At 36.8% G+C, this 12941-nt stretch overlaps 1 protein-coding gene across 1 annotated transcript in view; it reads left to right on the top strand.

The window, feature by feature from the left end:
* Positions 1-12941, top strand: part of ARHGAP21 (Rho GTPase activating protein 21) — a 132768-nt gene that overhangs the window by 57452 nt on the left and 62375 nt on the right. The window contains 1 exon segment of the mRNA XM_078075252.1: positions 46-70. Coding sequence (XP_077931378.1) covers positions 46-70 — 25 coding nt within the window.

Genomic DNA, 12941 nt, shown 5'->3' with positions numbered 1-12941 from the left:
TTATAAATAAGTATTCATATATGGATATATTTTTTTATATTGTAGGATGAAGAAAATGGCAACAGAGGAGGTATGCTATAAAAGTTTTAATTTTTCTCTGAATGTTTTTCTACACATCTTTCTGTTCTTTAAGTAATAATAAATGAGCTGATACAGTTTTTGGAGTCCAAATGTATAACTCTTAGATGCGAGAGTCATAGAAATCAAATAATTTTACTGTCAACTTCAGAGTTCTATGGATCCCATTGGCTCATCATGATTTGAACATGCGATGACTTTATTGTTATTAGTATTTATGTGGGGGAACATAAATGATTCTGAGGAAACTAATTCTGATATTTTTATTTAATTAGTAATCTAAATTTAGTAATTCTTTTAGGTAAGAAATGCTGTGTGTTTTATCTGGTAGATTTATTGACTCAAATATTGAGAAGTAAAGCATTTGGGGTCTTCTTGTAGTTAGTCTTACTCCTGACTTAAGCATTATATTTAATGAGTTTAAAAGGAGAATCAGACTGGGGATAGGGATATTTCTTAATAACGTCCACGTATTTTTGTTTTAATTTTATGTGAACTCTAATAAGCTAAAATTTACATACAATAAAATGCACCCATTTTAAAAACTTTTATTTCTAGATCATTTGAGACCAAAAAAAACTTGCTAGAATAGCACAGTTTCCATATATCCTTCATTTGACTTCCCCTAATGTTCAACAACTTACATAATCGTGGCACAGTGAACAAAATTAAGAAATTAGCATTGGTACAATACTGCTATCTAAACTACAGACTTTATTTGGGTTTTACCAGTCTCTCCTTGCGTCCTTTCTCTGTTTCAGGATTCCACTTTGCATTCAGTTGTCCTGCCTCTTCAGTCTCCTCTAGTCTGTGACAGAGCCTCAAGTCTATCCTTGTATCTCATGGCCTTAACACTTTTGAAGAGTCCCAGTCAGTGATTTCGTAGATTGCCCATCAATTTGGCTTTGCCTGGTGTTTTCTCATCATTAGCTGGAAGTTACATATTTTTAACAAGAATACCATATTTGCACCTATTTTAAGTGTATAGTTATACCTCAAGTGCATTTTGATAAATATATAACTTGTGAAACCACCATCCCAATCAAGATATGATACCAAAAAGAACCTTTCAGTAGAAAAACTATGTTTTATACCTGAAACTAATGTAACATTGTATGTTAACTATATGCTTCAATAAAAAAAAAAAAAATGAACCTTTTCATCATCCCATAAAGTTTCCTTGTGCCCCTTTGCTGTTCCTAGACAATCACTAATCTGCTTTCCATCACTGTAGATCAGTTTTGCCTCTTTGAGAGTTTCTTATACATGGAATAATACAAGATGTACTCTTTTGTGTCTTTTGCTTGGCATAGTATTTTTGAGGTCCCACCACATTGTATGTGTAGGTACTAACAGTGCTATCTTTTTATTTTTTGCTGAGTAGTTTTCCCTTGTTTGAATATAGCACAGATTGTTTATCCGCTCACCTGTTCATCCACTCAACTTGGTAATACCCATATCTGATTTGAAGTCTCAGAATGGTTATGCTGAGGGTTAAATGAGAGGAAAGCCATTTCCTTTAGCATTATCAGAAGTCATCTGTGAGTGTAGGACCCTTCAGAGTTGTCTCTGTTGTGCAAGAAGGGCCAGTCTTGCGTCACCATCTGTCATATGCTGGGGTTCAGGATGAATTCCAAATGTTACTTGGCACGGGTTAGAAGCAGGTGTTAGTGAGGAAAGGGAAAACTTACAAAACCAGCATCAGCAAGAGAAAAGAGGATGAGGGTCCTCTGTCTTCCCATCATCTTGCAGAATGATGTGCTGGTGCCTGGGCAGCCTATGACACACAGCATCTAGAATCTCATGCCTGTCTTGTTCTGCTCTCCATTGCGAGAAATTTTCTTCTAATAAATGTAGAAAAACAGTTCTAAAACTTTATGCAGAGTATGTATCTGACATAGCTCACCGAAGTGAGTGGGTTTAGTTACTTGCTTTGACTAGAGAGAACAGACTGAAACACTTGGAGGGAAAACTAGATCTAGGTCTAACAGAAGCATATTTGGACAGGAGTGATCTGCTGGGGGAATATTACAGTTTAAATACCTGTGTTATTTATTAATGTTTACCTAACCTCATTCAAAAAAGGGTTTGTGTCCACATGGAGAAATACATGTATTGTAATAAGATTAAAAAATAAGATTAAAAAGTTCCTGGTGAAAAAAAAATGAATTAAACTGACTTTTGGGGAGATTTACTATACATAAATGTGTGCTGTAGATCCTATACTGGGTTATAAATTTGCTTTTGAGCTTTTCTAGTGGCCAAAGAACAAACAAAAATATGGTTAGTTAAGGATTCACATTATCTGTAAGAAAACAGCATCCTGTTAGCACTGAAGCCGAGACAAATTTCCCGCATGCGCCCTCGTAATGGAAAACAAAAGAGTAGTACAGTAGATAATATCCTTAATACCATTCCTTCAGATGACTGTTTTTTAATGTATCTTCAGTGTAAGGTGATTTCAAAACCCCAAGGTCCAGTCTCTTTAAATAAAGGGCTTCTCAACTGGGGACAACTTTGCTCCCCGGGGACACGTGGCAGTATCTGTAGATGTTTTTGGTTGTCCCGATTGGTGGTAGTGGGGATGGTGCTCCTGGCATCTAGGGTAGAGGCCAGAGACACGCAGAACATCCTGTAATGCACAGGATAAATTCTATTCATCGTCTGGTTGAAGACTTAATCCATGCCAGGCATCATAGTATATGTTACTATCCTATTTCATACTCAAAATAATGCTGAGAGATGTGAGATAGTATCCCCATTTTGTAGATGAGGAAACCCAGGCTGAGAAAGATGTGAAATGACTTGCCCAAGATCACACCGCTGAGGAACAGAGCTGGGCTTCCAGACCAGGTGTCTAAGTTCATCTGCATTTAACTCTGCCATCTTACTTCTCTTTATTACTTTTCTTCATTTATTTTTGTTTAAAAATAATGCTGTATTTTGGGGCGCGAGGGTGGCTCAGTCGGTTAAGCGTCCGACTCTTGGTTTCGGCTCAGGTCATGATCTCTGGGTCGTGAGATCAAGCCATGGGTCAGACTCCATGCTCAGCAGGGAGTCTGCTTGAGGATTCTTTCTCCCTCTCCCTTTGCCCCTCCTCCTGCTCACACGTGCACGCTCTGTCTCTCTCTTTCTCAAATAAATAATCTTTAAAATAAATAATGCTGTCTTTGAAAAAATTGTTTGACTTATGTAAAGTTAAGAATTAGTGGATGAAATAGGATATATTTAGTATGTTATGAAATTATTCTGTGATATTTCTCTGCCTTGAGAAAGTTAAAAACAAAGAAGTTTAGGGGCCATCTGGGTGTCTCAGTTGGTTGGGCATCTACCTTTGGCTCAGGTCATGATCCTGGGATCGAGCCCTGCGGCGGGCTCCCTGCTCCGAGGGGAGTCTGCTTCTCCCTCTGCCTGCCTCTCCCCCTGCTTGTGCTCTCTTGCTTGCTCTCCCTCTCTCTCTCTCAAATAAATAAAATCTTAAAAAAAAAAAAGGACGCTTGCTCCATATTTGTCATATTTGTGGATACCTAAGGACAAAGAATTCACATAAAAGTCAGGGATATCCTAAGTTTAGAAGCCCTGAACATTTATAGGAGCAGTCATCACTTATTACTCAATTCTGAACACCTGGCTAGCAGTGGACTCGGAAAGTTCATTGAGTTTAAGGAATGCCTAGTGCTCTGCCTCTTTTGCCTCCCAGGACCGAGGTTTGCTCTTGTCATCACAGTTGGTAGTGGGGTCACGGGTTAGTCCACAGAGGCCTAGTTCACCAAAGTATAGCACTCATAATACCATTCCGGGGTGCCTGGGTGGCTCAGTCGTTAGGTGTCTGCCTTCTGCTCAGGTCATGATCTCAGGGTCCTGGGATCGAGCCCCGCATCGGGCTCCCTGCTCCGTGGGAAGCCTGCTTCTCCCTCTCCCCCTGCTTGTGTTCCCTCTCTCACTGTGTCTCTCTCTGTCAAATAAATAAATAAAATCTTGAAAAAAAAAATACCATTCCAACTGAACCCATCAACCAACCATAAGAACGTATTTTATGTGAAAACATTTCCTTTATAGATCATTTTTGACAATGCAACCTATTTAGAGACAAATGACATTTAGTTTATCATTTTAATCAACCAAATGTTATGTTTTTTATTTTACAGTTTCATTTTCTCTTAAAACTTATTTTCAAGCCTAGTGAGATTACAAAATCCTTTTATGTAAATTTTGTTTTAATGAAATAGAATCCCAGCCTCCAGTGTAATGATCCAAGTCAAAGCCTAGAATCACTGGAGAGGAAGTAATTGCCAGAATTTTATTCAGACTCCTAAGAGATCCTGTTACAATGCCAAAATTCTGTGAAACAGTGGGAAGGGTTTGTTTTAGTGTTCTTTCCTTTTGGCAATTTAGTGGAATCTCTTTTGCCACTTAATTTTCTGATTATTCTCCTTACCCAACTTTCCCATCCTATTATGTTTCTTATATACTGTATATGTGTACCGTCTTGTGTTTTAAAATTATTTTTTTCTTGTTGATTAGCTTTCTGTATTATGATGAAAGTAATATTTACAATAAAAAGGCCATCAAAGTAGAAAAATATTTTTCGGTGATAATAGTTGCTCGTAGATAATTGCTGTCTTGCTGCTGCCCTGCTGTCCCTTAAATCTCTGGAGAAGATATTCATAAGTAATCAAAATAAGAACAATTGAAGGTTTGTAATTACTATTATTTCTTTTCTACTTACTCCATGAGTAAAAATTCTATCTCAGTTTAATTGTGGGGACATTTCCAGTATCTTAAAATGTGTTTAACATTTTATTAGGTGCTTAAGTAACTGTTGGATTTCTACTTTGGGATTAAAGTCTATATTTAAGCATTAAAGTAGAAAAAAAGTAACTGGGAATATGATAAATTTTCTCAGTATGGTAAAAATTTGTATTTTGTGATTGTAGTTGTTTCTGACTGGACAGCTCTGTAGCCTGTGTTTGGGATTTTTTTAACCAAGGCTCTTCTGGTGGCAAGAAACAGAAACTTCTGCAAAGCACCTCAGGAAAGATGTATTAATTCTAAAAAACCAACAGGGCATCTCCAAATTCAATGTCAAGAGCAACTGCTCCCCAGGCACCAGAATTGGGACCTGAGCTACAAAATGCCAAGAGTAACAATAACAGAATCTTGGCTTTGATCTTCCAAAGAGCCAAACTCTGGTATTTACTGGAGGATCTAAATGACTTTCATAGTTAATTTTGATTATACCTGATTTTCTCATGAGCCGACATCTGTATAAGGTACAGCCCTCACTGTATCTTCTTTTTTCCTTCCTCTCTCATCATAATACTTCCAGCTTCCTGAGAGTAAAATCTAATTGGGCCAGTTCATCATTTTATGCCAGCTACACAGTACCCAAATGCTTAGAGACCAACATTCTTCCATTTAATGAAGAGGTAAATTCTGGAAAGCTGAGAAAATTGAGTGTATTTTATGCCACTAATTTCCATTAATAGGCTGAAAACCTATTCCCTCAGAATAATATAACACTAAAAAATGGACCTGAAAATTTGTTGTAAGAGGAAATTCTTATTATGGGCAGGTCCATGGTCTGTAGTGTGGAATAGGGCAATAGAAGCGTGTTTCATTATTTCTAAACTGTAGCAATACTGAGTTCCCTGGTTCTCTGCTGATGTCTTTGGGCATTAACTAAACCGCTTGGGGCCCATTTTTAACTATGTTGACAGTTTAAACGATTTGAGTGTCTCTGATAGGAGGTAAATATACTAATTAGTTATGTATTTTTAATAATTTTTAATACCATTCAGTAGACCATCCACAGGTGTCTTAACATTATCTTGAAGATACCTTAGGAAGTAGAGATGTGATGATGTTGAGGAAGGAAGAAGATGAGAAGGAGGAGCTGGTGGCAGTGGTGGCAGCTGACTTACAATGTGCCAGGCACTGTCCTGAGATTTTGTGCGGATTAACTCATCAGCCTTCTGGGGTGGATAGTCACCTCCAGAAACGGAGGCATGAAGTGTTTAAGTAACTAGCAAGGGACAGTCTTGGACTTACAGGCTCAAGCCATCTAGTTCTAGGGTTTCCTCCTGGTTTCTACCATGGTTTCTCAGACAATTCTTTACTCTCATAATTCATCCTTGGAAATGTGTAAGAAAGAGGGTTCTGTTCCCCTGAAAGGTAAAGAGTCTGAAAAGATCATAATTCAACTTTCAGATACAGTTTTGGCTAAGCTAAATGGCTAAGCATTTCATACTTGTTCTTTACTTTTCTTCTTCATCTTCCTAATTGAACATGTCCTATTGGCTTAAGTCTGTTCAGCAGCAAAGGATACAGCACTATTGCTTTATTATTTGCAGTTGATTTCCATCTTTGATGTGGTTAATAGTTTTGATACCTATGCATTTTATGACTGATAGAACTGTTTTTGATATTTTTCACTTACTTTTACGAAATGGTAAGGGCACTCATAGGTATTTACCAAAGATAAATGAAACATTTGCCTGCAAAAATGTTTATACCGGAACATTCGTAGCTGCTTTACTCATAATCAGCAAACACTGGATTCAATCTAAGTATTCATCAACATATGAATCGATAACCCAATTGTGATATATCCATGCAGTGGAATACACACAGCCTTCTGGATCAATCTCAAAAACCATTTCTTATATTGAGGTGAAATTCATAGAATATAAAATTCACCATTTTAAAGTGAACAATTCACTGGCATTTAGTACAGAATTAAAGGACATGTATGAACATCTACCACCTCTATGTAGTTCTAAAACATTTTCATTGCTCCAAAAGGAAGCACATTTCCATTAAGCTGTCATTCACTGTTCTCCCCTCCCCAGAGTCCCGGATAATCACCAGTCTGTTTTCTGTCCCTTTGGACTCACCTATTCTGGTATTTTATATAACCTTTTTCAAATGGCTTCTTCACTTAGTGTAATGTTTCTGAGTTTTGTCCATGTGTGGCAGGTATCGGTAATTCATTCCTGGCTGAATAATATTCCCTTGCATGTATATACCACAATTTGTTTATCCATTCATCCGTCGGTGGACATTTGGACCATTTTCCCCCTTTTGGCTACTGTGATTAGTGCTGCTACAAACTTGCATATGCAAGTTTTTGTTTGAGTCCCTGCTTTCATATCTTTGGGGTATATATCTAGGAGTGGGATTGCTGTGTTTTATGGTCATTCTCTGTTTAACATTTGGGGAACTGCCAAACTGTTTTCCACAGCAACTGCAACATTTTTATATTCCCACCAGCAGTGTGTGAAGGCCCCGATTTCTCTACATCTTCATCAACGCCTGTTATTTTCCATTTTTGAATTATGGCCAACCTAATGAATGTGAAGTGGGATCTCATTGTGGTTTTGCTTTGCATTTCCTTAATAACTGGTGATGGTGAGCATCTTTTCATGTGCTAGTTAGCCATTTGTGTATCTTCTCTGGAGAGATGTCTATTCAAGTCCATTGCTCATTTTTTTTTTTTTATTGGGTTGTTTGTCTTTTTGTTTTTGAGTTGTAAGTGTTCTATATATATATTCTAGAGAGTAGATTATTATCAGATATGTGATTTGCATATATTTTCTCTCATTCTGTAGATTGTTTTTTCACTCTCTTGATAATGTCCTTTGATGCACAAAAGTTCTTAATTTTGATGAAATCTAATTTCTGTACTTTTTCTTTTGTTGCTCATGCTTTTCCTGTCAAAAACATTTTGATGAGTGAAAGAACCCAAGCACGAAAGAGTACAGACTGTCTGATTCCATTTGTATGAGAGGAAAGATAAATCTAAACCAATTCATGGTTGCCTGAATTGATTGGGAAGGCACATAGGGGAAGTCTCCGGCACGATGGAAATGTTCTATATCTTGACTGTGGTGGTTACATGGGATTATACATTTGTCAAAACTTAGGAAGTGAGCACTTAAAATGGGTGCATTTTATCATATGTAAGTTACACCTCATCAAAGTTGATGTAGAACAAAGAGAACATACACAGCTTTAGTTAGATTTTCCCACAAATCTGTTTCAACCAGTGCAGCTATGAGCATTCTTATACATGTATTTTTGGGCACAAATGTGCTTATTTCTAGTGGTTATGTCTATCCAGGAGTGACATTGCTGAGTCATAGGTATGCTTACAGTTACATTTAGTAGATATTGCTAAGTCTTTTTTCAAAGTGATTGTACTGATTTATGTACTCAACCTTAGGGTGTGAGAGTCCCAGTCATGCCATATCCTCACTAACATTTAGCACTTGTCAGTCTTTTTAATTTTAGTCATTCTAGTAGGTGTACAATGGTATGGAATATGGGTTAATTTTAATTTTCTTGTAAACTAACGGGCTTGATTACCTTTTATTTGGTTATTAGGTATCAGTGCTCTTTTTAAAGAAAATCTATAAGAGTTATTTAAATATTCTTGATGAGGATTTTATTAGTTATATCTGTATCAGATATCCAGCTGTGACTTGTCTTTCAGTTTCTTATTAGTAATTTTGATAAAGGGAAGTTCCCAATTTTAATGTAGTCTAAATTGTCAGTCTTTCCTTTTATGGCTAATACTTGGGAGTCCTACTTAAGAATTTTTTCTACTGCATGGTCACAAAGATATTTTCCCTGTTATCTACAAGATGCTGAATTGTGTTATCATACACAATTAAACCTAGAGTTTACCTGTAATTGGTTATGTTTACATGTAGTATGAAGTCAAGATTAATTTTTTTCCCATATGAATATGCATTTAACCCTGCACTACTTAGTGAAAGTATGCTCTTTTTACTGCTCTGTAATACCACCTTGATCATAAAGTATCTGTATATGTGTAGGTCTGTTTCTGGACTTTTCCTCTATTCTAGGGGTTGTCCTGTGCCTCACTTCTTTTTTTTTTAATTTTTTAATTTTTTTTTTTAAAGATTTTATTTATTTATTTGACAGAGAGAGAGATAGCGAGAGCAGGAACACAAGCAGGGGGAGTGGGAGAGGGAGAAGCAGGCTTCCCGCCGAGCAGGGAGCCCGATGCGGGGCTCGATCCCAGGACCCTGGGATCATGACCTGAGCCGAAGGCAGACGCTTAACGACTGAGCCACCCAGGCGCCCCCTGTGCCTCACTTCTGTATAGCTTCCAAACTAAGAACGGTTCTATATTTTTAAACAGTTGTTTAAAAAAAAGAATATGTGGCAGAGACTGTATGCGTTCTGCAAAGCCTAAAATATTTACTGTTTGCCTCTTTACACACACAATTTGCCAACCTCTGTTCTATTCCATTGGTCACTTTCTTTGCAGCAAGATTGTGATCTTAATTACTCTAATTATTATAAAATAAATGTTGCTATTTGGTAGAGTAGGTCTTTCAGTTTTTCCTGATTGGATTGGCTATTTTTGTCCGTTTGCAATACCATAAACCTTTTTAGAATCAGTTTTTCAGTTTCTACACCTACAAAAAAATTCTGTTGGAAATTTAATTGGTTTTATATTAGTTACCGTATTTGATTATTTGAAAACATGTGAAATAATTGAATCTTCTAATCCATGAATGTTGTCTATCTCTCCCATGAGTAAGTGTTGAATTTTTCTGCATCTTTTGGCATAAATCTTTTATTTTTTTCCTTTAATCTGTTAATATAGTGAATTATATTGATTTATTTTTCCAGCTGTTAAGCACTGCATTACTGGACCAAACCAAGCTTCTTCATAATATATGAAACTTTTCACATATTGCCAGGTTTGGTTTCTGTTGTATTTAGGATTTTTGCATCTCTGTTCAGGGATTGCCTTTACCTAAAGGTAGGCCTTAGTCTCTTTAATGCTTGACTTAACAGTTCGAGTTCTCTGAGAAACAGATGCCAAAACAGGAACAGATGGCAAGACAGCATTAGACATGCCAGAGATTTACTGGGAGAAATGCTTGTGTGAAGGATGAAAAAGAAGGGAGCAGGGAGATGCAGGGGAAGACTTCAGACCACACTGCAGGTCTGACATATGTGAAAGAAGAGAGGGAAGGGAGGATTTGGTAGGAAAGATGCCAGACTGCAGCACAATGTAAGGAGGTCTCTGTGAGGCCACTGAGGAGCTCCCAAGCAAACACTGCCCTTGAGCAGAATCCTGCTTTGGGCCAGAGTGGGGAAGTGTGGCCTCTGTGCGAACATGGTGGTGGATCTAAAGGTGTGGCAGCTGGGGCTGTCATTCAGCTGTGCTCGCCACAGCACGTTCTCTCAAAGGAAATCTGTGCAGCACACCTGCACGCTTGACATGCTTGGGCTTTCTCTTTTTCACCCCTACTCACACGATGTAGTCCTTTGGAGGCCCCATCTGAAAGCATATAGTGTTTTCCAGACCCTCTTCCTTGGCTGGCCTCAGATACCCATTTGTGTCCTCCTGGCCCTTTGAGACTGATGGAAGTTCTGTGCAGCTCCTTAGTCTCTCAGCCAGTACTTTGGAAGCAGAAAGAACCTCAAGGTGAAAAGCAGTGCAAAACATTGAGCTCACCTCACTGGACTTCCTTCTCTTTGGGATCTTGTCCCTTTGAGTCCTCGTGCCTTGGAGGCTTTCTGTGCCTTCACATGAATGTTACCTGTACTTAGTCCAGCTTTTCTGGTTGTTGCTCATGGGTGAAAAAGCTGATTCTGAAAGAAGGTAGTTCACCATCGTTAGATTTGGAAATTTTTGTCTGTTTACGTTTAATATAATTAATAACATTTATTGTTTAATCTCCTTTATTTTGAAGTTTCTGTTTTATTTTGAATTTCTTATATTTCTTTTCTCTTTTAAGAATAAATAATGTATTGCAATTCTTTAGTGGTTATCCTAGAAATTATAATATGCAAGTTTATCAAAGTCTAGTGCAAATTCATATTTTATTCTCCTCTGAAACAATATAAGGACCTTAGGACATGTTAGCTCTACTTATCTCCCCCCTACTTGTAAGTTACTTTTATGTTATGTTGCAGTTCTCTTGGGGTTTTTGCTTGTTTTTTGTTTTTTTCCTGAAAAATCTTTGTTTTGCTCTCATTTTTGGAAGAGATTGTTGCTGGCTACAGAATTCTATGTTGATATTCTCTTTCAACATATTGAAGTTGAAATATCCTGCTCTTTTTTGGCTTATATTCTTGCTAGTACGAATTCATATTTTGGTTTATTGGTTTTTTGAAGGCAAACTTTATATCTGCTGTTAAGATTTTCTCCATATCTTTGGTGTTTGGCCATTTTGTAATAATGTGATTGGTGAGAATTTTATTTTTCTTGCTTGCAGTTCATTGGGCTTCTTGTGTCTGTTGATGGGTGTCTATGATCAATTTTAGAAAATTTACAGCTAGTATTTCCTCACATATTATCTGTCTTTCAGTGCTTCCTTCAATTCTTCTGGGATTCAATTAAACAAATGTTAGGTGTTATTATTCTGTCCCCCATGTCTCCGAAATTCTCTATTTTTTCCTCTTTTGTTTTTTCAATTTTTCCTTAGCTGCATTTAGATAATTTCTTCCAATACATATCTAATAATTTTCTTCTTAGCGGTTTGGGTTTTAAATTTTGATTGTTAGAAATTCTTTAGGGTAATGCACCAAATTATACACGATTGCTTCTTATAGATTTCTCTTTATCATGTTTAAGCTTTTTTTTTCTTCCTCTTCTTCTTCTTCAAATATAGTATGCAGAGTTGTTTTATAATCTGCGTCTGGTAATTCCACTATCAGGAACTTTTGTGGGTCTGTTTCTCCTTTCTGTTTTTTTGGGTTTTTTTTTCCCTGCTGGTTCTAGGTCAGAGTAAGTTTTTTGTTTTGTTTTGTTTTGTTTTGGGTTTGTTTGTTTGTTGTTGTTTGTATATTGGACTATTTTGCCTTTGTTGACCTTCAAAAATTATTACTGGGAATTTTTTGAGATCTAGGATGAAAAAGTTGTTTTCAAATAGATTGGTGTTTGTTTTTATACAGAACCAGGCTATTATATGTTTAGCCTACAAATCTATGTGAAGTTTGGTCCATAGCCACTTAGTAGAGATTGGTTTCCTTCCCTTTTCCCCCTTACCTTTCTTAGCACCCAGGTAGCCTTTGGGTTGGTGGGAGCATTATTTCTAGTTACCCTTATTATTAATGTGGGAGAATCTCCTAATAGATTCATAACTAGATAGGACTTGGGTTTTTCTTCTGCTTGCTGGGTGGAGAAACCCTTAAAATGGAAGGAGCTCATGTTCAGTAGCCTGGACATAGATTATATTATTGATATTAATAGTATTTTGGGATCAATTTTCTAGCAGCTAGGCTTACATGTATATGCACTGTGGTTCAGATATAAATTATGCATTCCCCTGTACTAGTTCAATTTGTTAGTACATTGATACTTCATTAGAAGATTTGCTGCCCACATATTTGTCTTATTCAAATACATTTATATCCTGTCAACATAGATAAAATAAAATTACCAAGTTATTTGCAGTTTACTATTATGGGCAATGTTTCCTAATATAAATATGTGTAAGCTTATATACATACACATATACACACACATACATACACACATGTATATACACATGCACACCCATATACACACACACAAAGATAATAAGTGATTCTGCATTTCGCTATTAACAACTTAACCTCAATATATTTATTTTATTCCTCTCCATTTGATAGGTGGGAAAACGGGAAATGAGGGCTCCTGGATCTTCTTCTGATTAAATAGGACACGGTCAAAACACCGGGGAACCCCAGAAATAAAGGACATTGATGGCAAGGATATATGTAAATTTTAAAACTATGATGTGTAGTTTTTGAAAAGATTGAAAGAACTTGAAACTTTGGCTTGCCAAAGAGATGCTGAGGGCAAGAAAGTGATAGTTATTCTCAAAATGTTG

Source organism: Halichoerus grypus, chromosome 6 (genome assembly GCF_964656455.1).
Source record: "Halichoerus grypus chromosome 6, mHalGry1.hap1.1, whole genome shotgun sequence".
In the NCBI taxonomy this organism is placed as follows: Eukaryota; Metazoa; Chordata; class Mammalia; order Carnivora; family Phocidae; genus Halichoerus; species Halichoerus grypus.
The sequence above is the reverse complement of the archived record's forward strand: the minus strand, read 5'-3'. Positions and strand labels throughout refer to the sequence as shown.